Here is a 25,375-nt window from a genome sequence, read left to right as displayed (position 1 = left end):
CAAATTCAATTTACAATTATTTTTTTAAAAAAGAGAAAATATCCCTCCGTCCCATAATATAAGGGATTTTGATATTTTGGTGGCACTATTTGACTACTCGTTTTATTAAAAAATTTGTACCAATATAAAAAAAATGAAAAGTTATGCTTAAATTACTTTGAATAATAAAGTAAGTTAAAAAATAATTTTAATTTTTTTTAGTAAGACGAATAGTCAAACAATGTAAGTAAAATGTTAAAATCCCTTGTATTAGGGGATGGATGGAGTACAACATAAATATGGTTTGGTCCGGAATGATTACTCAATTAAATCAATTTGATGTCCATAATTAGACCAACAAACCAAACATGTTTAAAAAAATAAATAAAATAAAACCAAAGCTTCCTCCTGCTAGTTGTGGAGTCGCCTTCGTGCAGCCTCCTTTTCCCTCTCCTCCCCACCATCTTCCGCTGCCACTTTCGCCGTCGTCGTCGGCGCCAGCCACCGCCCTTCTCCCCAACCAACCACGCGCTTCCCCTCTCCGCTTCCACCTCCTCTCGGGTTCCCTCCCGTCGATGCCACCGCGCCATTCCTCTTCTTCTCCTCACTCGCCCTGCGGCTGAAGCAATGGAGCTCCCGTGCCCGAGGCTGCTGCTGCTTCTTCGTCTTCTTGTGTTCTTGGTTGCGGTTTCTTGGCCGCTCTGCGGCGCAGGTTTGGTTTTCTTTTTTTCTCAAGATTTGGATTCTTCAGGGTTTCTGGGTGTGCATTTGGGGATATGGTGGTTTACCTTCTTGGTTTGCTTCAGGGACTGAAGGCCTCGGAGTTGGAGAGGAGGGGTTGAGCAGCATTGGTGCTTCTTCTGGTTCTAGGTGGGTGCTCTGGTTCTGAGAATTTACTTCTTTGTTAGTTTTTAATCAGTAATTTGTAATTGTCGAGACCTGAATTGGAGAATAGATGGTTTTAGTGTTACCTTGTTGCCTTTCATGTCTGACAGGATAGCACAGATAATCAGTTTGGTATTCACCATGATGAATTCATGTGTGCATTTCTGAGTTGAATTGATTGGTTTTTTATGCATAGGGAGCAATTAATAGTGTTCTACTTGTACTACTTCGTCTGAAGTATGCGTCATGAACAAATCTAATAAGTCATGCCATGCTTCTTCTTTGCATGATTATCCCGAAAGTTTGTTGGCTAGCATACATCACCTGTTACTTTTTACTGTGTTCATTCGAGAAATACATGGAGAGTAGGTACCTAGGTTGGAGGATGCCGTTGCATACATCTCACTGATTTTTCAACTTGAATTATTATACAAGTATTGGAAAGAGAAACAGTAGTACACTATTTTTTTCAAAAGAACAGTAGTAGATTGAATAATCTAATCCAAAAATGATTTCACAAATTACACAAACTAATCAAGGAAAATGGGCCTTTTAACTGCCAGCTGCGGGAAAAAAAAAGGCACTTAGCTTGCTAATATAGCAGATATTTAGCTATATTCTGCCCAAAGTTTGCTGAACAGCTATATTTTGCTTATATAGCATTACTATTCCTTATTTAGGAACGTTAGAAGACTTCTGCAGACTGGTGGAGTAAACCAAGGTGCACCAGCTCCTCTACCACTTGAACAATCTCCATCAGGTAACAACTAATCTCAATATCTCATAGAGGAGATACAGCATCTGAGTTTCCACAGGACTAAATACTTTCTGATACAGCATCAGGACCGGTGTCTTCTCCATCACCCTCGCCATGGGTATCCCCACCGAAAGGCTCACCATCACCATCACCATCTTCAAAAATCATAGCACACAGATCTCCACACCATCCATTCACAACCCCTCCACAATTGGTTAGGCCTAAGCCTACAACTCGGCGAGCTGAGCACGATCATTCAGTTGAAACTACAGGTCGCTCTTGGTTTAAACGTTCCTGGACAACTTATGGTTTTATCGCAGCAGGGATTGCTGCTCTCCTTATCATATCAGCAGCTGGTGCATTCTACTGCCGAGCTAAAAAGATGGGGACTGTGAGGCCATGGGCAACGGGACTTAGCGGGCAATTGCAAAAGGCTTTTGTAACCGGTATGCTTTATTCCTACTTGCATATATAAGTATCTCGGCAGTTTTCCGAATCCATCACACAGCAATTGTATCTATAGGTGTGCCTGCATTGAAACGATCAGAGCTGGAAACAGCGTGCGAGGATTTTAGCAATATAATTGGTTGTACATCTACCTGTACACTGTACAAGGGAACTTTATCTAGTGGAGTTGAAATAGCAGTGGCATCAAGTTTGGTAACGTCTGCAGACGATTGGTCAAAAGAATGTGAATCTCGGTACAGGAGAAAGGTACTGTATTGTTAACTGTACTATCACCTTTTTTTGCAACATACTGTTACCTATTTCTCATATATATTTGTTTTGCTTACTCTGAATTTATGATTTTAGATCACAAGTTTGTCCAAAGTAAGCCACAAGAACTTTATGAACTTGCTTGGCTATTGTGAGGAAGAGCAACCTTTTACCAGAGTGATGGTGTTTGAATATGCTCCAAATGGAACACTTTTTGAGTATCTGCATGGTAAGTGTTCTTGTCAGTTATCATGATTCTCTTCATCATCATGTCCAGAAATTGTCGGTACATTTTTATTTGAACATTGGTCAAGATATCAGCAACCTCATAAAACAAACTGAACATCATAAAAAGGTCCTCCAGTGATAAACTATGCATGACCATGGTGAGCTGATAACAGCTGTTTAAGCTATGACTTGTTAGTTCATATATGTACGAATCAGCTGCATATGCTGCACCTATCACCAATTTGATTCATTTGATTCTGTTACTCTGTGCTGTGGGTCAATGTATTGAAATTTGACTGTGTTGTCACGGTTGTGCTGCAGTTAGAGAAGCCGAGAAGCTGGATTGGATGACGCGGCTCAGGATATCCATGGGAATCGCTTACTGTCTCGAGCATATGCATCAGCTTAAACCACCTGTTGTGCCAAGGAATTTCGACTCGACGACCATATACCTTACCGACGATTTCGCTGCAAAGGTGTCCGACCTTGAATTTTGGAGCGGTGCAAAGGAACCAAATCCAGCCACCAGCAACTCCAGCTCCTCCTCGGACCTCGAGAACACGGTGCGCAAGTATGGCATGGTATTGCTGGAGATGCTGACCGGAAGAGTTCCCGATTCTGAGGAGGACGGGCCACTGGAACGGCTGGCGTCTCGCTACTTCGATGGCGAGACGCGCCTCGCAGAGCTGATTGACCCGAGCATCGGTTCCTTCTCTGAAGAAGCCGCGCGTTCGCTGTGCGAAGTGGTGAGGAGCTGCATTGATCCTGATCCTAAGAGGAGGCCGACCATGGCGGAGGTTGCAGCTCGGATGAGGGAGATCACCGCGCTGGGTCCGGACGGAGCAACTCCGAAGGTGTCGCCGCTGTGGTGGGCTGAGCTGGAGATCATGTCCTCCGAGAGCTAATCACTAGCTGCATCAAGAATGGCATTTTTCTTAAAATTTTTGCGGGGAAAGAATGGCGTTCATGTCTGATGTCTCGTTCTGAAAATTCTTTCGTTTGTCGGTTGCCGCTAATCTTGCTCGTGGAATTTGTGTTCAGGTAGAATCTTAGAAGATGTTCTGAATGTTTGTTTCCTGTGCATAGCTGCAGATATAGTGAGTGCTACTTTACATGTAAAAGAGTGGTTAGTTTTCAGCAGACTGAACTGCAAACATTTTAGCTGACTCTGCAATGGACAAAAGAGTTCTGAGTTTCATCTTTGGCATGTTGTTCTGCACTTGTTTTCTTTCGGTCTAACACAATGATTCATTGAAGAATACTAGCTCCAGCTAAATGTTTTAAGAAACACTGTAGAGAGATTTTAATTCATTCATATTGTGGGACCCTCCACAAACAGAAGTGTCCCACAAAAAACATCATGCTGCATTATCTTTTTTTAAAAAATAATATTCTGCTTTGTGTGGAAAGCACTTGGTATGTGCTAAGTGCTAACCACGCAGCTCTGCGCCCTGGGACGCTGGCAATGCCTTCTATTTTAAAGAGTTCTCGATGAGACGGTCCTCCTCTTATCATCTGCCGGTATGGCACTAAAATGACGCCGCGGGAGTTGATACCAAAATAATAAGCTGCTATCTCTGCACGGCTGCACCAATGGCTGAATGATTAGTGAATAGTGACTACTGATAAAAGCTTTCAAGCTTTGATGAATGTATAGAATCATTGCCATTATCAATGTTCTTAATGAATAATTGGTTTTGTAAATGATTTATTTAATAAAAGCTGGTTAAAAATATATATGTAGATATTGGTGTGAGCGTGTGACACCGGCTTTGGTCTTGTATTCCATCCTACAGATTGATCCCAGTAAACATGGATGCCAGTGCTTTCTGGATCATGCTTCTCAAGAACACAAACAGTTCTTGAGATCACCAGACTGGATGATCTGAGCTGGCCGCACGCCGTAGCCACAACTCATGACAATAACACAATAACAGTACAGAGTTCTGCTGCTGAAAAAAAAGGAGAGGAATATCTTGCCTTGCCTGCATGAATGCATCATGGAAAAGCTTAAGCAACGAGAAAACGTGCCTCCAAATACAGATCAAAAGGCATTAAAGAAGGGGAGAAGAAAAGGGGGAAAAGTATGTGCCCGGTCTAATTAAAGGACACCGTTGCTTCCTCTTTAGCTCTCTCTTCTGGAGCGATTTGTTATCTTTGATGTACATAACAAATCTTCTTTTTTCTTTTGCCATTTACACAACGCTATCATAATTTACAACATGTTCATCTCCTGTGGATCTCTCTGTCTTCCCGGTGCCTCCAAGCTAGTAGGAGTAAGCACTGTAATACTTACACTCGTAATCATGTGTTATGTACTGTGTACCTTCTCGTGATCCTGCCTCACTGATCCGCAGGGGCTTCTGTTAATCTGTTACTTTCACAGCTCTCTCGAAGGAACAATCGTTTCATCATCCTGCCTAGAAAAAAAAAATCTGCAGCTGAATCGACGACGACGAAGATGGCGACGATGAGGTGGCATGGCGAGTGCACAGGTTATTTTACTAGCTTTGTGGTTCGGCTTTTGTAGAAGCTTTTCTGTACAGCTCCAGGGTGTCACCGTGTGTCGGGTCCAGGCAAAGGGCAGCCTCGCAGTCCCGCAGGGTGTTGGCGTTGTCGCCCATGGAGTCGAAGAATGCTGCCCGGAGATGGAGCAGCTGGAGGTCTGCCCTGAAAGCTATTGCTTGTGAGAGCTCTCCGATCGCCTCGTCTTCCTTGCTTTCGTCCATCAGAACTGAGAAAACACGCAAAAAGGAAAACGGTAGTATAGTATTGTGCTCCACAGTGCTATAATACTAGTTGTCAACTTGCGCATTCTTAAATCAAAAATGCAAACTGAAGAAGGTAGCAATGGCATGCACTACATCACTAGCCGTTCCTGTAACAGGGCATGAAATTCTTTTGGTAAGTATAAACTGTAACTTCTGTACCAGCTAATATCTTACTTACATTTTAAATGGTACTTCCTCCGTTTCATATTATAGGACTTTCTAGCATTGTCCACATTCATATATATATTAATGAATCTAGACATATATGTGTGCCTAGATTCATTAACATCTATATGAATATGAGCAATACTAGAAAGTCTTATAACCTAAAACGGAGGTAGTATAAATGCTAGGAGTATTAAAGATCATTTATATTCGTCAAAATGCAACTCGGAAAAACTGTGTAGTGGGATTGGAAGATATAACATCAATGTAGAGCTGTGGTCATAGAGAATACTAGACTGTAAATGAGAAGTACTACAAGATCCAAACGAAAACCGTTATGAGCCACTGAAATATAATGACCAGCTATGTCTCCGCAAATCTTCTGACACAAATCAATGGGTAGTAATCTTATCATGCAAATCTAAACAGAATGCAAGCCTTCTACAAATCCATGAGATTTGGTGTTACTAAGTCAAAGCGACTGCAACCATAGCATAGACATCAAAACAATGAAAGAAGTCCACAAAATATGTTTAAGCGCACTTACCAGCTGCTCTGTATCTGTAAGGGTAAGTCCTTGTAGGATCCAAAAGTGTTGCCATATTGAGATCACTTCTTGCTTCATCTCTTTCACCATATTCCGACCGTTTTTCATATGCCGATGCACTGTCTTTAGCTACCTTTATTAGTTCAGACATCTCTCCATACGCAGCCTTTTTCCTATTTTTCAGGTAATGGACCCGTGCCAGACCCTGATGCGCCCGTGTATGCTTTATATTCAATGCTATGTTGTAACATTCAGCTGCCTCATCTAGCAAATCACAATCCACATATATGCTCCCCATATTGTTATATGCCTGAAAAATGTATGGTTGTTAGAGCAAATAATCAATCGATATCATCATGCAAATGAGAGACAATGAATAGTTCTTACTTGTCCCTTGCGAAGATTGTCAGATGCACAACTATTAGCATGTTCTAGAAGTTGAACAACAGAGAGTGAAGATTCTGTGTCAAGGCTGGAATCCCCTAGAGCATATGCCTTCAGAAAAAAGGCTTCAAATGATCTTTGGATTTTAATCGATTGTTCAGCCTTGGCAAGTGCTTCATCACGGTGTCCAGTATCGTACAAAATCCATCCTTCGTATACAAGTCTCTCATGCTCATGAGCCGAACAATTTCGTGCAAATCTCAAACTACGCATCGCAGCCTTTTGACAATTTAGTCTACAATGAACGAGAAAGAAAAAAATATTAAGCCCATGAACAAAACAAACTACAAATTAGTAGTATCATTTTGGTTCTCTCCTTTTGTTATCAAATAATAATCTTCGATCCCCCACTTTTTTTTTATGTTATCACAAAAAAAAATCTGTACACGCACGGAAACATAGCTTAGAGCATAACTTACTAATGTCCATGAGCCTTCACACCAACAATCTTACAAATTATTTTCATTTTTGTAAATTTGGTTCCAATTTTAATAAAGCTTGCACTCCTATATGTAAAAGAAAGCATAGGCAATGATCAGCTAGTTAAATTGACCCACAAAATTATCAGACAAAAGGAAGCACACAAAGAGCTGTTCAATCAATTCTACTTTTTTTTATAGCTAATGAAAATATCAAACTTACGATTCAGTTGGTGGGATTAGTCTCGACAATTTTTTTAGAAAATGGGATCCATTGTCAAATGAAAAGAGAGAAAAGGTACATGCCTTAATAGGAGCAGTGATTGTCGGAACCGCAAGCTACTGTTCCCAGGTTCCCTGGTGAGCATCTGCTGAACGACAGCCAGAGAGCCGATGTCATCCACCTCTGACCACCGGTCATAGAGCTGCATCCAGCAATCCGCCATATCCCATTGCTGCACATACCCTCGGAGGATCTCGATCAGCTGTTCTCCATGCACTTTTCCATGAAACATCATGTAACTAGGATCCAACGTCAATATCGCCCTGATATCCCGCACTGCAGCCTCATACTCCTCAAGTGCAAGGTAGAACCATGCCCGGAGCTCAAGGCAGTCAGTCACCAGCTTGAATCCAAGGACCTTGCTGATCTCTGCGACAGCAGACTCAACCATGTCCTCCTCTAAGAACACAACGGCACGGTACTTGTATGGGAATGTCAGGGTTGGGTCGAGCTCTGTTGCTATATGGAGATCAGCCATCTTCTCCTTCCCAACACAGTACAGTGAACGTTCTTGGTACATCCACCCGGCCGGCTCGTAGTCCTCCATGATGCTGTTCATCATCTTGTATGCCGAGTACTTGTGGCCACGCTTGAACTTGGAGCGCGCCACGCCGGCGAGCGAGTACGTGTGGCCCTCGGCAATGGCATCCTCGAACCACCCCTGCGCGTCCTTGAATTCACCCCGCTCCAGCATCACACACCCGAATTGGTGCAATGCCAGCTGCTTCTGCCATGGTCGCTCCGCAGATTCACATAGCCTCTCCAGCAGCATCACCGTGGTGTTCGACCTGATGTCCTCCTCCATGGCAACGGACGAGAGGAAGTAGTAGAGCGCGAACGACGCGTTCCCGGCGATGTCGAGGCGCTCCCTGCCATCTGGGCTGCAGAGCAGGCGCGCGACGTCGGGGTTGGAGAGCGACTTGGGGAGCTCCCGGAGGAAGGCCTGGAGGCAGGCGGCGACGAGGAGGTGGGCGGCTTCCTCGAGGCCGAGGTCGACGAGGGAGAGTGCGTCCTCCACGCCGCTCACCATGGTGGCCAGCTTGTTGTCGCAGGCGGACTTGAGGCCCTCGCAGCAGAACTTGTTCGAGAAGGCGAGGAGCTCGAGGATGGTGTCGGTCGAGAAGTCGTCGAGGCGGCCGTGCCGGCTGTAGGCGGAGACGGCGCGCATGCCGCACGGCGTGATGCCGTCGCGGGTGAAGTCAATGCGGTCGCGCTGCGCCTCGGCGAACCCGCCGTACAGCAGTGTGTTGAGCGGCTTGGAGAGAGCGGCGATGCACGAGCGCTCGCACGCCACCTCCTCCTCGCCGATGACGAACCACAGGTCATTGGTCTCCACGTCGCCGTCGTCCTCGACCATCTGGTCGATGCTTGATGTGTTACGCCTGAAGCGGGATGAGGGAGGGGTGGGGGGAGGAGGAGGCGGGCGGCGGCACGGGCAGATGGGGTCGACGCCAGGGGACTCACCGGCGAAGACCGCGGCGCGGGGGCATTCGAGGAGCGGGGTGGTCGGGGTGCAGGGCGCGAGCGGCGGGGGCATCGGGTCGAACTCGTCCTCCCGGCGCTCGTACCTGAGCCAGGCGGCGAGGACGACGCGGCGGTGCGGGTCGGTGGCGTGGACGCGCGCGGCCCGCAGCGCCCGGCGCAGCAGCCGGGCGTCCCCGAGCGCGTGGAACAGCGCGTGCTGCTCCAGGAACACGTCGCAGAGGTCGTCGCCCTCCGCCTCGGCCGACGACATCCTCCGGAACGACGCGGCAAGCGCCTTGACGTGGTCGACGGGGCGCAGGCACGCGTCCAGCGCCGGCTCGAGCGCCGCCGCCACGGGCAGCCCGCATGGCAGGGGCGAGTCGGCCACGAACGCCCCCGACGTGGAGGGCGCGTGCGGGTAGCAGACCGACGCGGAGCGCACGGACAAGCTCCGCGGCTGGGGCGGCGGCAGCGGCTTCCCCGCCCCATCCCCGGAGCCCGACGTGGACGCGCCCCCCGCCGAGCTGAACGCGTAGATTTGCGCCGCCTTGCACCCCTCGATCAGCTTCAGGCTCCGTATCGTCGTCAGGAAGTTGTTCGTCATAATGACCCCCACCTCCCCCCTCCCCCCCTCCTCCCGCGCTGCGCCTCACCTTCCTATCACCACCACCCCGGCGATCATACCACAGCGGCGGCGCCGGCGGAACGGCCCGTGCGGCGTGCGCGCGCGCGCGTCGGCCTCTGCTCCGACCTCCCCGCGCGGCCGCGCGCTGCGCTCCCCCGCCGTGCGTGCGTGCGCGTCGATCGCTTGCGTCGCGCGCCTGCGGTTAATGCCCGTTTGCCTTGGTTGCGTGGGCGCCGCGGGAGAGCGCGGAGAGGAGAGGAAGGGGAGGGGCGCGGAAGTCGGATGGTTTTCCCGGTTCCCCTAGCTGCCATGCCACCGTCCGCTGCACGATCAAGCTCGGATTTTTTTAGTTAGCCAGCTTTCAGTTTTTTTTTTCTGATTTTCTCTCGCCAACAAAAGAAAATAGGAAAACGAGGGCTATATCTATGAGATAGTATCAAATATCTTAAAGAAATGTGCTCAAAATCTTCTGCATTTCTGAAGGGTGATTTGGTTTTATTTTAGTTCCTAATAACAAAATAAAATGTTGATGATGAGCCACTAGCAAGAAAAAGTGGGGGGGAAAGGATCAAAGGATACGAAAAGAAGAGAACAAAGGAGGAGACCAGACCAGACCAGACCAGAGGGGATGTTGCTGTATGTAACGTTGGTTACGATCCCATTTGCCCAAGTCGTTTTTAGGTTAAGTTAACGAGTCCACGATCCGGAACGCGTGGAGGGGCCCGCGGACGAAAGGGCGTACGTGTGGAGCAATCATGCGGAGTGATTGGTGATTAGCCCCCGACCGAGCGAGTGATTGGATCGGCGAGGGGAGGAAGAGCCCAAGAAAGCGGCCAGATTAGCTAGGGACGTCGTGGTGCACGCACGAGCCGCACTGTTTGTGACCGAGCCGGCTACATCACCCGCCAGCCAATTCACCGATTCGGGGGCTGCATTGCGGTGGCGGTGGTGTTCTCGGGTCGGACACGGACACACGGGTGGGCACGGTGCGTTGTACTCCCTCTGTTTAAAAAAAAAAACATAGATTGGCTGTCTTATATAAAATTTTTTTATAATTAGTATTTTCATTATTGTTATATGATAAAATATGATTAATATTTTATACGTGACTTGTCTTTTAATTTTTTTTTAAATAAGACGGATGGTTAAACGTCAGACACAGAGATCTAGGGTTTATTTTTCTTTTTGGACGGAGGGAGTACGTGGCACAGGCGCGCCGTTTCATCGGGCATTGCCTTGTCTCTCTCGTACCCTGGTGCGTCGTTGGAGGTTGGAGAGGACCGACCGAGGCTGGCGTGCACTGCGTGTCTGCATCCCAAAAGCTTCGATCGCTTCGTGTGCAGTGCAGGAGGCAGGAGCAGTACATATGAGTACAGTTTTGCGTCGTACGAGTACATGAGACCGGCAAATCGCGACACGACTAGGGGAGTAGGGGTCGGTTTCTTCGTGGTACAAGCCGATTTTTATCGGTACTAGCGGTACACGAGTGCAAATCGTGACACGGCTAGCAGCACAGTTTGCACGTGTAAGATGTTGTACCTGTGGGTGTGTGCGTGTACGCGCGTACAAATGGTCAGGCGTATATTGTATCCACTAATAGTCGAGTGTGAAAAAATGTGAAGGTAGGGAAGTGTAGTACCAAGACGCAATACTAGCTTAAAATTCTAAAAGATAATTGGTTGATAATCAATTTAAGAATTCCAAGAAGTTGGGTTCTAACTTTTATTTTTTTTTATTTCTAATTCTAATGGTTTGTTTTGGGAGATTCTATCAGATACATCTTCTCCCATATTTAAAAGCTCCCCAAGCATTCTAAGGGTTCATTTGGGGTCTTGGGGAGTTTCCAGCGGCTGTAACTTCTCCAAAATCAGAAAATCAGAAGTTAGCATAAATAGTCCAGTTTTTCATCCAGACTTTGAGAAGGTACAGTTGTATAATCCAACGAATGAATTAGAAGTCAAAAGCTGAAAAACCTAGCTTTTTTGGATTCTCAGAAACTAGATACCAATCAGATGATTTTCAAAATTTTAAGCTCTCTAAACATTTCTTACATTTCATCCGAATTATAAGAAAATGTAGTTATAAAATTCATAAAATGAACTAGAAGTGCTCCAGATTCTTAGAAGCTAACACTACCAGCTGGTTCTTATAATTTTAGCTTCTCAAACAAGTCTTATACTCCTTCCATTTCATAATATAAGGCACAACCACTTTTTTAGATGTTCCATAATATAAGACATGCATGTAAGCATACAATTAACTATGACATCTTCTCCACTAAATTATTATTTTTTAACATCCTCCACTCTCATGTTATCTAATCTTATTGGATACATATATTATATTTATTAGGATGATTCAAACTACAAGATGATAATAATTATTTCTTGGTTTTTGGGTTAAGAGTGGTTGTGACTTATATTTTGGAATGGAGGGAGTAACTCCGTTCTCAAATCAGAATTTGAATATTTTAGGACACTGCTTTAGAAAAAGCCTCCCTAAACAGGACCTTGTGACCCACGAGCTCTGGTACATTACTTGGGCTTGTCAGGCACTCAGGCCCAACCCAGCAAACTAGTCGTCTCGTCGGTCGGTGTCTCCGGCGCGTCGCCGTCACCGTTCATACTACGCCGTGATGCCCTAGCCCATCCGCTCCACCGGCTTCTCTCTCCACTCCACGCAGTTCAAAATTCAAATTTCTCCTCACGACTCCCAAACCCTCACCTCTCCCCAGCCCGAAACCGCCTCGCTCCCTTCCCCCAACTCCAGATCGATCCACTCCAAACCGGCAGGCGAATCCCCATCCCCATCCCCACGATCGCCGCCGCCGCCGCCGCGTGGGGACAAGGAGGAGGAGGAGGGGAGGCCGCGGTTGCTCGTGCTCGAGGTATACCTTATTCCGTCTTCTCGGTTCTAGCGCCCTCGCTTGTCCGATCTGACGCTGCTCTTGGTCGCCGCCGTTACGTACTCTTCTGGGTTCCGTACTTGAATCGTGTAGGATGCTGCGGGTGGATTCTATTTGAAGTTAGTTTGTTTGGCTTGTTTGATCCACAGGTTTAGTACCGTTCAGTTATCTGCATTTTTTTGTTCGATGTGGTTGGTGTTAGATCCCGAAATTCCTCAAAGAGATAACCGTATACTGCCTTTTAGATTTGGGTGTTCCGCGAGTAAGACGTGTGTTTAGAGTGTGCCTATTGTTAGTAACTTGTATATTCTGCATTGATGGGGGTTAATTGTTTCTAGTAGATATATTATTCGATGGGGGTATATGCATGGCAATCCAGTTTCAAAGCATTCTAGGAAATAATTCATAAACTACTCTATCGAATATTTTGTCGTTTCATCAGGAATAAGCAATAGGAAATATATACTATCTAAGCTGCCCAACCCTTGCACCTGCCCTGCAATTTCAGCTTCATCTACAGATTGCACTGTAGACGTATTTGTGGGTTTATTCCCAATATTTTATTTTTTTCCTTATAGTTTGTCACCGTATTGATGTGAAAAATGTCTACTGCTAAGCTACTGTAAGTTTGTAAGAGCATTGGGATTTTTCTTTATGACGATTGAAAGCAATTAACTATACAGAGCTCTTAATGTATATAGAGTTGTTTGGATTCTCTAGTATAAGAATCAGGTTAAATAAAGGTATTGTTGGTCCTACCTTAAGATTTCAAAGCAATAGATGAGAAACCAATTTTTGTGTTCTTTGTACTTGAGATCTTACATCCCTCCTGAATTTTCATCCTACTGCAGGTTTTCTAAATAGGAATGGATATCACACAGGTTCTGCTAGCTGCGCAGTCACATGACGGTCAGCTACGAACTGTTGCTGAGGAAAATCTCAAGCAATTTCAGCAGCAGAATTTTCCACATTTTCTTCAAACGCTATCAGTTGAGCTGTCCAATGATGAGAACCCTCCTGAATCTCGAAGGCTTGCTGGTATTTTGCTTAAGAATTCCTTGGATGCAAAAGAATCAACTAGGAAAGAGGAATTTGTACAACGTTGGATGAATGTGGATCCTGCAATCAAATCACAAGTTAAAGAGTCCCTGCTGATTACCCTTGGATCACCGGTGTTTGAAGCCCGGCGCAGCTCTTCACAAGTCATTGCCAAGGTTGCTGCCATTGAGATCCCTCATCAAGGATGGCCGGAACTCATAGTCAACTTGTTAACTAACATGACAAAGCCAGATGCACCCCCTTGTCTGAAGCAGGCTACCCTGGATTGCCTTGGATATGTCTGTGAGGAGATATCCCCTGAGGATTTGGAACAGGATCAAGTTAATGCTGTTCTTACTGCTGTGGTCCAGGGTATGAATCACGTGGAGAACAATTCTGATGTTCGCCTTGCTGCTGTGAAAGCACTCTACAATGCTCTTGATTTTGCGGAAACAAATTTTCAAAATGAGCTAGAGCGGAATTACATAATGAAGGTTGTTTGTGAGACTGCCATGTGTAAGGAGGCTGATATTAGAAAGGCTGCATTTGAGTGTCTGGTCTCGATAGCATCCATATACTATGATCTTCTAGAGCCATACATGCAGACTATATTTGAGCTGACCTCAAATGCTGCCAGGGTAGATGAAGAACCTGTTGCCCTTCAAGCTGTTGAGTTTTGGAGCACTGTCTGTGATGAAGAAATTGCTAGGCAGGAAGAGAGCAAAGAATCTGGTGTTTTCAGTTCTTCATGTCATTTTCATTTTATTGAAAAGGCCCTTCCTTCTCTTGTTCCTATGCTTCTAGAAACACTCATGAAGCAAGAGGAGGATCAGGACCAAGATGATGGAATTTGGAATATATCGATGTCTGGGGGTACCTGTCTTGGACTTGTTGCAATAACTGTCCAGGATGCTATTGTTCCACTTGTGATGCCTTTTATAGAGGGGAACATAACAAAGCCTGATTGGCACAGCAGGGAGGCTGCAACTTTTGCATTTGGTTCTATACTTGAGGGTCCTTCTGTTCAAAAGCTCACACCATTGGTTCATGCTGGTTTTGATTTCTTGCTTAATGCAACCAAAGATCAAAACAACCATGTCAAGGATACAACAGCATGGACACTTTCTAGGATATTTGAGTTTCTGCACTCACCAACCAGTGGGTTTTCAGTTGTGACAGATGCAAACGTTCCCTATGTCATACAAATACTGTTGACAAGTATCAAAGACTCCCCTAATGTGTCTGAGAAGATATGTGGGGCCGTGTATTTTCTGGCCCAAGGCTATGAAGATGCAGGGTCTATCTCATCAGTGTTGACACCGTATCTTGGTGAAATAATATCAGCTCTCCTTGCCACCGCTGATCGTTCTGATTCCAACAATTCCAGGCTTTGTGCTTCTGCATATGAAACACTAAATGAGATTGTCAGATGCAGCCATATCTCAGAGAACTTGAACATGATCGTGCAGTTATTACAAGAGATCTTGAAGAGATTGAACCAGACTTTTGAGATTCAGATCACATCCTCTGACGACAAGGAAAAGCAAAGTGACCTTCAAGCCTTGCTCTGTGGTGTTGCTCAAGTAATCCTTCAAAAGTTCAGTAGCTGTCATGAAAAATCAGCAATTCTTCATTTTGCTGACCAAATGATGGTGTTATTTCTCCGAGTCTTTTCATGCAATAGTTCTAATGTGCATGAAGAAGCCATGCTTGCTATTGGTGCTCTTGCTTATGCTACTGGACCAGAATTTGTGAAATACATGCCAGAATTCCACAAGTACCTAGAAATGGGCTTACAAAATTTTGGGGCTTATCAAGTCTGTTGTGTTTCTGTGGGTGTGGTTGGTGACATCTGCCATGCCTTAGATGACAAGGTGCTCCCTTACTGTGATGGTATCATGTCCACTCTTCTCAAAGATCTCTCAAGCCCAGAGCTTCACCGTTCCGTCAAACCTCCAATACTGTCTTGCATAGGAGATATTGCTCTTACAATGGGCGAACATTTTGAGAAATATGTCCCATACACTATGCCTATGCTGCAAGGAGCTGCAGAGCTTTGCTTTCGCATGGACGCTCCGGATGATGATAGCATAGAGTATCAAAATGAGCTCAGCCGAAGCATTTTTGAGGCCTACTCAGGCATACTTCAGGGCTTCAAGAATTCAAAGTCAGAGCTAATGGTGCCTTATGCTGGAAATATTTTCCAATTCGTTGAATTGGTCTTGAAAGACAACCTTTTAAGGTGAGCACATGATCTTTACTGTGATATATAGCGAATGCACTAGTCATGTTTATTTAAGATATTCCAAGAAAGAAATATATATAGAACAAATGACGGGAAACATGAATATATAATTGTAACAAGCAGATCTTCCCAGGTGTAACATTTTTTGTTTTCTTTCGAAATGCATCACTTGTTTATGCGTGTTTGCATCAAAAGAAGCCTTTGTATACCAAAGAAAAAGAATTTATGGTGACACTTTGTTCTAATACTTCGCAGGAATGAGAGTGTGACCAAAGCTGGGGTTGCCATGGTTGGGGACCTAGCAGACGCATTAGGGCCCAACATAAAATTGCTGTTCAAGGACTCCAAATTCCACTCGGAGCTCCTCGGCCAATGTTGCCAGTCTGATGATGAACAGCTAAGGGAAACTGCATCCTGGGTCCAGGGGGTGATCACACGCGTCCTGGTTTCATGAGGGAAGACTTCTCAAGTAAAACTGCTGGTTTCATGAGGGAAGACTTCTCAAGTAAAACTGCTGGTCGTGTACTATCAGGTTATTTTTCTTTTCCAATGCTAGGTGAATTGTTTTAGAAGTGCGTTACACATTTGTCCCGTTGTGTTGCAAATAGAAAACTTTTACAAAAGGCGAGAGGTTACATAACTTACATTACACAAGATGATTTTTCTACTGGCAGCCGTTTGCCATTCTTCAGAAATAGGCCGGTGTCCCTGGGTCTCTGTTGCGTTTTATTCAGTTGTCCATGTGGATCGATTGTAATCGCAACAATGCTATTTGGTTTGTTGCTCTCTGAAATGGTAAAGTCCTGTTGGCATCATCGCTCATTGCGATGATGATAGCGTCAGTTAAAAAGTTGTCTCTTGATGCTGTCTTGTCCGGTATTCTTTTGTTGCTAGTTTTTGATTGATGACCCCGCCTACTTGGTCACTCGAGTCATCAGTATTATACTACCTCCGTCCCAAAATAAGTGCAGCCGTGGATATCCGTGCCCAACATTTGACCGTCCGTCGTATTTAAAAAATTTGTGAAAATTTGAAAATATTTAGTCACACATAAAATACTATTCATGTTTTATCATCTAATAGTAATAAAAATACTAATCATAAAAAATTTTCAAATAAAACGAACGGTCAAACGTTGAACGTGAATAGTGCAAAACTGCACTTATTTTGGGACGGAGGGAGTAGCTATATTCTGTTCGATGATCTACACAATCGTCTGCTGATTCTACCAAATTTCTGCTAATGAAATTGCAACAATCCTGTCCTGCCAAGTGCTGACGTGCTCGTCACATTTGAGCAAATCTGCCAAGTTGACAAATCCTAAGCTGCTCAGTTCTGTTCGTTGATTTGCAGTTGCAAGAAAAAAGAAAAAGGTTGATTTACCTGCAGGTTGGAAGTTGGAACACTCGCGTTGTTAGTTGTTACAGTTCATCCTGCGCTTGGCGTGTAGCTCCGCGGGCTGATGGGCTGGTGGGTTAGAAGGTGCCGAGCTATCTGTTCGGACCAGGCCCAACAGTCTACGGCTGCGGCTGCTTTGGGTGACACGGGCTATTCGCGGGCGCCCCGCGGGGGGGGGGGGGCGGGGGGGGGGGGGGGGGGGGGGAGGGGGGGGGACTTTCCAGGACTCGTTTATGTTTCAACCATCAGGTTGAATTAGCTCATTTGTCCCCAGAAATAAGGGGAAATTCAAATGTTCCAAATGGGCCTCAAATCCTTAATGCTTCTAACGTGCAATTCCAGTTTTTCATGTCAAGGCAAATATTTTTGGTGGATGATAATGCATGCATTCCAGGATGACTTCATACCTTGGATGATGGCATCATGGCAAGAATAGAGGCACAGAACTGAACCTGGTGACAGAACTGTTTGAAGAACTAACCAATCATATATACCGCAGAATGATTGAATGAACATAAGGATTAGAATCTCTATGAAAGTATCCAGAATATCATATGTACTGAGAATGTTTCGCAACTGAACTGAATAGCCAGGCAGCTGGAAACAAGAGGGGATTACAGCAATAATAACCATTTACTGACTCCAAAACAGATGATATGTTCAGTTGAGGCAATCAAGTCTCTCATCTTGCATTGCTGCTAACCTGCTATCAGTGAACTAATAAGAAGAAAATCTCATCATGTACTGTCCTATATCTGGCTAACCTTTCCCTGTAATCTAAACCGATGTAACTTTTGGCCGGAGCATCACGTCAATTGCCTTCTCCACACTGCAATTGTCCCTTGAAAAAAGTAGACTGGAATCTGGATGGCTACCATGGCCAGTCTACTGTCCTAGTTCCTCTGCCAAGAAACAGATGACAAACAAAAGTATCAGGGGATTGTGACCTCCACAGATTGTTAGTAGTATAAAGCAGCAATGGTATCATGAATAACAAATGACAAGTCCATCAAGGTGGGGGTTTCCAAAAAAAAAAAAAAGTCCATCAAGGTGATCAAAAGATCATTGATTGACAGTACAAGTACTTCATGCTCATTGGGCATGAACATTGCAATTGGGATTCTACTGAAATCAGATTGAGCGGAGCATCACAAGAAAGCAGTTTTTGCACGTGAGTAGTTTCAGAAATATCAGCATTGCCTGTTAATATGATGGATTAGTGTCTGACCAAATTTGATTATTACATTATCATGATAAGCTTTTGGTATCAGCGAAGTGCAAATTTTCCAGCCATGTTGTGCTTAAATTCTAACCAGAATCACGAATCATCAAACATGGTTGCTGTTGTGACCACCTAATGATCTGCTGTACAATGTGCAGATGCACAAACACGAAAAATACGGAATGAAATGACTCACCAACTAGAGGACGCCGCCGTGGCAGTGTCGGCGACGGCGGAGGCGGAGATGGCGACATCGACGAGAATCCGCATGCGCTCGATCTCGAGATCGCGCATGGCCTCCAGGCGCCGCTCCTCCAGCCGCGTCGCCTCCTTCTGCTTCGCCACCTCCACCCGCTCGTATGTTCCGGCGAGCCTATCCAGCGCCGCCGCCACCTCCGTGCACGGCGTCCCTCCTCCGTCCCCGTGCTGATGCCCCGAGGAGGAGCTCAACGGTAGCAACGCCACCGCCGTCCTCGGCCGCTTCGGCACCGACGGCCAGGAACGGGGCAGAGGAGCCGCGAAGGACTCCGCCTTCTCCTCTTCCTCCTCCTGCTCCTCCTCTCCCACCTTTGGCATGGCGCCGCCGCGGGAAGTGAATCCGGGGGGAACGGAGGGGGCGAGGCGGAGGAGCGCGCGGAGGCGATCGACCGAGGGCGGCGGCGGCGGCGGGGCCGGGGCCCCCTTGGACCTGGAGCGCTCGGCCTTGAGGCGCTTCTTGAGGTAATCCAAGCGATTCTTGCACTGGTCGACGGTGCGCGGCGCGCGCCCGGCGGCGGCGCGGCGGGCGGTGACGGCGGCCGCGCAGGCGCGCCAGTCGGCGGTGCGGAGGGGGCCCCCGGCCGCGCGGATGTGCCGCGGGCCCCACGCGTCGAGCAGCGCGGACGTCTCGCCGTCGCTCCACGGCTCCGGGGTCCACGCCGGCGGCTGCGGCGGCGCCGCGGCGCGGCGGCGGGTGGCCATGGCGAGTTGTTCGGTTCGGCGTGACGGCCGTGACCGTGAGGCGCGTGCGGTGCTCGTGCCCGTTCGCTGATCAACTCTTGGCCCCGCGCCCCGCGGCCTCTCTCTGTGCGTGGGCCGCCTCTCCTTATATACTTCCCCATCGTGGTATAAAATCCTATATTTTCATCAAAAATAGTAATCAAATAATTCATTCAAATATCATCAAAGTAATGGTGGATTTAGATTCATGGATTTATCAAGTAAGGAATACACAACTCAAAAAAAAAAAAGGAAAAATGAAGTTGTGCCAAAACAGATCGCAAAATCGATCACAACAGAGTGATTGCATCATACTAAAGGAGATAAAAACTATAGAATGTATTCCTAACTTAATCAGTTACTCTCAAATTTCTTCAGGAACTAAACCATTTTGATACTATATACCTCTACATTCTTTGATAAACGCAATCTGGCCTGGGTGAGCATTTTGAGCGGAAAATTTTGAAGCCTGCTTCTCCTGCGGTAGGGTAAACGAGAAAGGTTTTGATCTGCAGATCTGCGCGCACACGAACTCTTTTGGCCAAGCTGGCCTTTGCGTTGAGGACATACGAACCATATGGTCCATGCGCTCGCGAGAGAGCGGCGCGCGCGGCTTTGCGTTTTACGGTGCGTCGTCGCACGAAAAACTGAGCTGCTTTTGCGGCCCCGCGGGGTCGCGGCCTCGCTCGCGGGTGCGCCTGCAGCACGCCAGGGTTGGCTGGAGTTTGCCACGTTAATTTGGGCGGGTCGGTGTCGGTGTCGGTCCCGGTCCTCTCAGCGACGCGGCGGCCGGGGAGAGGAGCCCGGGGTCGAAGTGCCAGGGCATACGCACGCGCGTCGGGTCGGGGTGCGTGGCGTGGCGTTGGGTTGGGTACTTGGGTTGGGTTGGTGGGTTTGTGTTTTGTTGGCAGCCGGGCGTGCGGTGGTGGCCGCGTGGTTCGGGGCGTTCGCTCGGTTTCCTCCTGGGGTTTCGCTGGCTTCTTCTCGCGAACCTGGGCGGCGGGAGGAGGACGACGTACGGCGTAGGCGTCGTCGTCGTCGGCGGCAGGTGGAGACGATTGACACGGTAGGTAGAGTATTTCTTTTGTGGGGTGAATTTGGGTTTAAAGTGACGGTACAAAGTACAAGTACATACATAAATCAACGCAAACCTCCTGGCGCGTCTAAAACTACGTGGGCGGTACATCCGTACATGTTGATCCTAAACCACTAGTACTGTGTTCTTCGCCTACGTTCAGTAATCACTGACAGCATTGCTCGAGCAACAACATCCATCCCTGCGTGATCAGCAAATCAAACAGAAATAAGTTTTCCGCTAAACGAACAAAAAACACAGAAAAAGTGAAATATAATCAAGAACCGGGAGAGTGTAATCGTTGGTGATTCTCGACATTGAGGTGGAAGAGTATATATACGTTTATCGTGTATCCACTACTGTACTAATTTTCATTGGTATACTGCACTACTCATTGGTAAATATTTTTCGTTCCTTACCGTACGTATTCAGGTGTCCAGCTTCTCCTCCTTCAGCTTAACGGCTTCCTGCATGGCCTTCTCCATCTCCATCGCCACCTTCTCCTTCTCCACTTCCAGCCTCGCCAACTCCACGCGCTCGTACACCTCCGCCAGCTTCGTCACCACCACCCCCACCGGGCACCACGCCGCGGCCCCGTTCCTCGGCCTCGTCGGGACAACCCAGCGGCCCAGCAACCCGCCGCTGCCGCCGCCGCCGCCGACCGCCTCGTCCTGGCATTCCTCCTCCTCCTCCTTCTTGACGGAGGCGGGCGGCATCGTCTTGGGCGGGAAGCCGGGGGGCGGGCCGGCCAGGAGGAATTCCTGGAGGCGGGAGAAGTGGCGCCACCCCGACGGCGGCGGCTTGGCGAGCTCCCTCTTGTACCGCTCCTTGAGCGTCTGGACGCGGGCCCTGCACTGCGCGCGGGTGCGGTTGTGGCGGCGGCCGGCGGCGGCGCGGCGCGCGTTCACGGCGCTGGCCGCGGCGCGCCAATCCTTGGCGGGGAGGGGCCCGCGGCTGCGGGCGACGTGCGGCGGGCCCCACGCGTCGATGAGCGCCGCCGTCTCGCCGTCGCTCCACCACTCGTTTGCCCGCTGCTGCTGATGCTGCTGCGGCGATGGCTTGCTGCTGGACATGGTGGTGGAGTGTGCTAGCTTGCTTGTGGGTACACTGCTTGGTGAAGAGTGGTTTGCAACTGAACGAACGAGTTCGCGTTACGAGCTATGGCGGCGGCAGGTGCAACCCACAGCACGCACGCCTTTAATAAGCAAAGCTATTAACAGCCAACCAACAGTAATATTACTCAATTACAGCAGGAAATTTCATAGCTAGATCTGTAAAAAGAACATTTTGTAATTTCGTGGATGGATGTATATTACCCCTGTGAGCTACGTGATCTTTTGGTTGGGTTAAGTATCAGCCCACAGACTGTGCTTGTAATAATGGATAAAAGGAAAACTGTATTAGGGCATGTTCAATGGTAGAGACCAGTTGCTACCCCTTATGTCTCATCTCCTTTATTTGCTTGCTCGATCTACCACTATTTCTATTCATTCTTATTGGAACCTTTAAAAATTGGATTTTATAGTTTTTAGAGTTTATTGTCACGTTGGGTTTCATTTTTATAATTTCTAGATGTCCCGTCAAACGTTGCTATTATACTCCTCTACGACATGTCCACTGTTTTATCTCTTTATTGTCATTGAGAATTTAAAAATCGAACATAATTATCGTTTAAGTTCATTTTTACTTTTTAGAAGTCCCGCCAAACCGTTAGCGGCTTTACCATTTTAATCCTCTACGGCTCGCCCGCTGCCTCCCTTCTTTATTTCATTTTGATTTTAAAATCGAACATGATTATCATTGGTTTTTTTACTTTTCAGAAGTTCTGAACCTTTAAAAATTGGACTTGTAGTTTATTTTTAATAATTTTTAGAAGTGCCATCAAACGATGTCACTATGTCCCTGATCTACAGCCCGTCCGCCACCTACTCTTTATTGTCATTGTGATTCTAAAAATTATTTTTTTTTACTTTCTAGAAGTCCCGGCAACCGCCTTACTCGTTTGCTTCACGGCCTCCCTGACGTCTCTCCTTTTAATCGTCATTAGGATTCTATTTGGTGTTTTATTAACAATTTTTATATGTCATATCAACCGCCACCACTCTACTCCTTTATAGGCATATTACTTAATATATCTCGTCATGTGTTTTAGATGGTCTTTTATTTTAATAATCTTTATTTTTATCAAAAATTTTAGTTATTTATAAATTATATTCCTAATTGAAATCTTATTTTTCTTGTTCTAATTTTAGAATTTTTTTAAAAAAAATATTTAATATCGTATTGTGTTAATTTAATGTTTTTATTTTTTATTTTCAATTTCAGTTGTTTCAAAATTGTATTTCTAATTGAACTCTCTTTTATTGTTTTCTAACTTTGGATATTATTTTATTTTTTATTCTAAATTTTATTGCTTCATGGTCTCCCTGACGTTTCTCCTTTTAATCGTCATTAGGATTCTATTTGGTGTTTTATTAATAATTTTTATATGTCATATCAACCGCCACCACTCTACTCCTTTATAGGCATGTTACTTAATATATCTCGTCATGTGTTTTAGATGGTCTTTTATTTTAATAATCTTTATTTTTATCAAAAATTTTAGTTATTTATAAATTGTATTCCTAATTGAAATCTTATTTTTCTTTTTTTAATTTTAGAATTTTTTTAAAAAAATTATTTAATATCGTATTGTGTTATTTTAATGTTTTTATTTTTTATTTTCAATTTCAGTTGTTTCAAAATTGTATTTCTAATTGAACTCTCTTTTATTGTTTTCTAACTTTGGATATTATTTTATTTTTTATTCTAAATTTTAATTAATCTCGTATTGGGTTCTTATATGGATTCTTTTTTCAGTATGCTTATTTTTAATTCCGAATTTCAGCTAATTTTAAATTGTATTCCTACTTGAACTCTTCTTTTATTTTCTTTTTCTAATTTTAGATTTATTTATTTTTATTCCGAATTTTACTTAATCTCGTATTGGGTTCTTATATGGACTCTTCTTTTAATATTCCTTATTTTTAATTCCGAATTTTAGCTATTTTTAAATTGTATTTCTACTTGAACTCTTATTTTCTTTTCTAATTTTGGATTTTATTTTATTTTTATTTTGAATTTTGATTAATCTCGTATTGGGTTCTTATATGGAAACTTCATTCAATATTGCTTATTTTTAATTCCGAATTTCAGCTATTTTTAAATTGTATTTCTATTTGGACTCTCCTTTCCTTTTCTAATTTTGGATTTTATTTTATTTTTATTTTGAATTTTGATTAATCACGTATTGGGTTCCTATATGGACTCCTCTTTCCATATTGCATATTTTTAATTCCGAATTTCAGCTATTTTTAATTGTATTTCTACTTTGACTCTTCTTTTCTTTTTCTCCGATTAATATGGGAATTTCTAGCCCCCACGGCGAACGTGGTGCCTTCGTTTCGAGCTGTCTTAATAATATAATAGATTTAAAAAGGGAGAATCATCATTTAGCTATTGGTAGTCCAAATTATAGAATATTGAAATTTGTGAATTGCATTATACAAGGTACATGCTTCAGAGATGGTACTTTGTAAAAAGAATCCTTAAATTATGAGGCATATCCTAGTAACACTTTGAACTGTGCACTGCAACTTCCTTCTATGCAAACACACAAATCTTACCGCTGGCAGGTGCAGGCAGCTTTTAAGGTTAGTTACGTTGATAGGCAACTATAAATTGAGTTATGTTGCTGTACATGATGAAATCCCAAATTCTAAAGAGAGTCGTATTTGAAGTTAATTGATGCTAGGGCCTTAAAGAGTCATTTTTTATTGGAAACAATCCAGCAACTTAAAAAATAAATATAATAAATATCCTACATGGCGCAAAAGTACACACCTTTTATGGATTAGTATTACAGATTATAATTTATATACGTATAGGAAAATTAGCATTACTTGAAACATATAATTTACATATATACTTTTAATATTTATTGTCTTAGAGGCATATGCCCAGGTGGCAGTAACAGCAGAGGGCAATAACAGAATGGGCAATTCCTATGACATGCAGCATATAATGCAGAATATATATATATTTTTTAGATAAAATCATAGGATGGCACCTCGTTGTCGCTGCGGTCGCTAGCGAAGAGCCGAAGACCAACGCACAGCAATAAGCTCTTCAGGCCATGACCGGCCGGCGTCTGGCCGTCTGCGGCGGCGCCAGCCATGGCATGCATGCGTGTAAGTTAGGGACTACATGAAATCGATTTGCAAGCTCTATTCACATGTAACATCATGCATGAAACCCAGCTGAAATTAAACTACCAAACCTTTTATCATTAGACGCAAACGGAATTGATCGTCCTATCGCATGAACCCGATCAACTCAATTCCAAGGCATCCACCCAAAATGCTGATCAATCTACCGACTGATCTGAGATCATACAAATCAAAAGAAATCAGGAGATTGCCAAGTATTTAACTTACCTCGAAGTTGATGTCGTGGAGGTGGGGATGGAAGTGGATGCGGATGGTTGATGGACTTGATCAGCGACGGCAGTGGATGCCTGGGGATGGCAGCGTCAATGGGAGTGGAGGTAGTGATGGCGATGGACGGTGATGGCGGCGATTTTTGGAAGAGAATAGCGAGAGCGATGTTTGCGCTTTTGTGAGAGAGAAAGATATCGGAAGAGGAAGGGACGGCGATTTATTCGGAGAAGAGATGGGGAGCAAAGAGGCGTGACCTTTCTAGAGAGAAGGCGACCGGCGTTTTTTTATTTTTTTTTATTTTTACATTTACTCACGCGTGGGAGTAGATTAGATATACTCACGCAGGGGAGTATCCCCGAATCATGCCGCGCCACGTGGCGTTTGTCTCCGGCCAGGAACCTGCATGCAATTCGTATATAGAGATATGGCGTTGTATGTTGTCAGAATAAGGGCGGGTTAATCAGAGGTACTCAAACATGTACCTAACTAATGTGTACCGCTCTCTATAAAGAAAAAAAAAACACTAACTGATGTGCAGTGCCACCACAGGTAAGAAACTAACAACTGAGAATATCACTTACAGAATGTTAAGGGCATGTTTGGATCAAAACCCGTACGTAGTAAATCCCAAAAAGGTCCAGAGCAATCTTCCATCCAAACAAAGGTAATAGCATACGAATGAGAAAAATAATATATGCTCCACTTAAGAAAACTATGTTTATTTAACAGTTACAGAATTGTCGAACACACCG

General features: G+C 45.2%; 5 protein-coding genes across 5 annotated transcripts; 2 read left to right on the top strand and 3 right to left on the bottom strand.

The window, feature by feature from the left end:
* The first annotated feature begins 396 nt into the window (after positions 1 to 396).
* On the top strand, positions 397 to 3,764 carry LOC4332528 (probable inactive receptor-like protein kinase At3g56050). Its single transcript, XM_015773253.3, has 7 exons — positions 397 to 691; positions 786 to 849; positions 1,545 to 1,624; positions 1,702 to 2,067; positions 2,145 to 2,335; positions 2,435 to 2,567; positions 2,888 to 3,764. The coding sequence occupies exons 1-7, from the start codon at positions 607 to 609 to the stop codon at positions 3,469 to 3,471; spliced, it is 1,503 nt and encodes a 500-aa protein (XP_015628739.1). The 5' UTR covers positions 397 to 606; the 3' UTR covers positions 3,472 to 3,764.
* Positions 3,765 to 4,542: 778 nt separating this feature from the next.
* On the bottom strand, positions 4,543 to 9,876 carry LOC4332527 (ethylene-overproduction protein 1). The gene is made up of 4 exons (XM_015772853.3): positions 7,219 to 9,876; positions 6,437 to 6,728; positions 6,050 to 6,359; positions 4,543 to 5,300 (listed from the first exon to the last, which is right to left on the bottom strand). Exons 1-4 carry the CDS (start codon positions 9,261 to 9,263, stop codon positions 5,071 to 5,073), a joined length of 2,877 nt encoding a protein of 958 aa, XP_015628339.1. The 5' UTR covers positions 9,264 to 9,876; the 3' UTR covers positions 4,543 to 5,070.
* Positions 9,877 to 11,935: 2,059 nt separating this feature from the next.
* LOC4332526 (importin subunit beta-1) lies at positions 11,936 to 16,334 on the top strand. Its single transcript, XM_015772869.3, has 3 exons — positions 11,936 to 12,171; positions 13,041 to 15,469; positions 15,728 to 16,334. Exons 2-3 carry the CDS (start codon positions 13,056 to 13,058, stop codon positions 15,924 to 15,926), a joined length of 2,613 nt encoding a protein of 870 aa, XP_015628355.1. The 5' UTR covers positions 11,936 to 12,171; positions 13,041 to 13,055; the 3' UTR covers positions 15,927 to 16,334.
* Positions 16,335 to 17,371: 1,037 nt separating this feature from the next.
* Positions 17,372 to 19,152, bottom strand: LOC4332525 (trihelix transcription factor ENAP2-like). The gene is made up of 2 exons (XM_015773907.3): positions 18,289 to 19,152; positions 17,372 to 17,772 (listed from the first exon to the last, which is right to left on the bottom strand). Coding segments are annotated over exons 1-2 (765 nt in total). The 5' UTR covers positions 19,053 to 19,152; the 3' UTR covers positions 17,372 to 17,771.
* Positions 19,153 to 20,141: 989 nt separating this feature from the next.
* On the bottom strand, positions 20,142 to 21,355 carry LOC4332524 (trihelix transcription factor ENAP2-like). Its single transcript, XM_026024485.2, has 2 exons — positions 20,565 to 21,355; positions 20,142 to 20,347 (listed from the first exon to the last, which is right to left on the bottom strand). Exon 1 carries the CDS (start codon positions 21,216 to 21,218, stop codon positions 20,574 to 20,576), a length of 645 nt encoding a protein of 214 aa, XP_025880270.1. The 5' UTR covers positions 21,219 to 21,355; the 3' UTR covers positions 20,142 to 20,347; positions 20,565 to 20,573.
* Positions 21,356 to 25,375: the final 4,020 nt, after the last annotated feature.

Source organism: Oryza sativa, chromosome 3 (genome assembly GCF_034140825.1).
Source record: "Oryza sativa Japonica Group chromosome 3, ASM3414082v1".
NCBI classification, from domain to species: Eukaryota; Viridiplantae; Streptophyta; class Magnoliopsida; order Poales; family Poaceae; genus Oryza; species Oryza sativa.
This window is presented reverse-complemented; position numbering and strand designations above follow the sequence as displayed.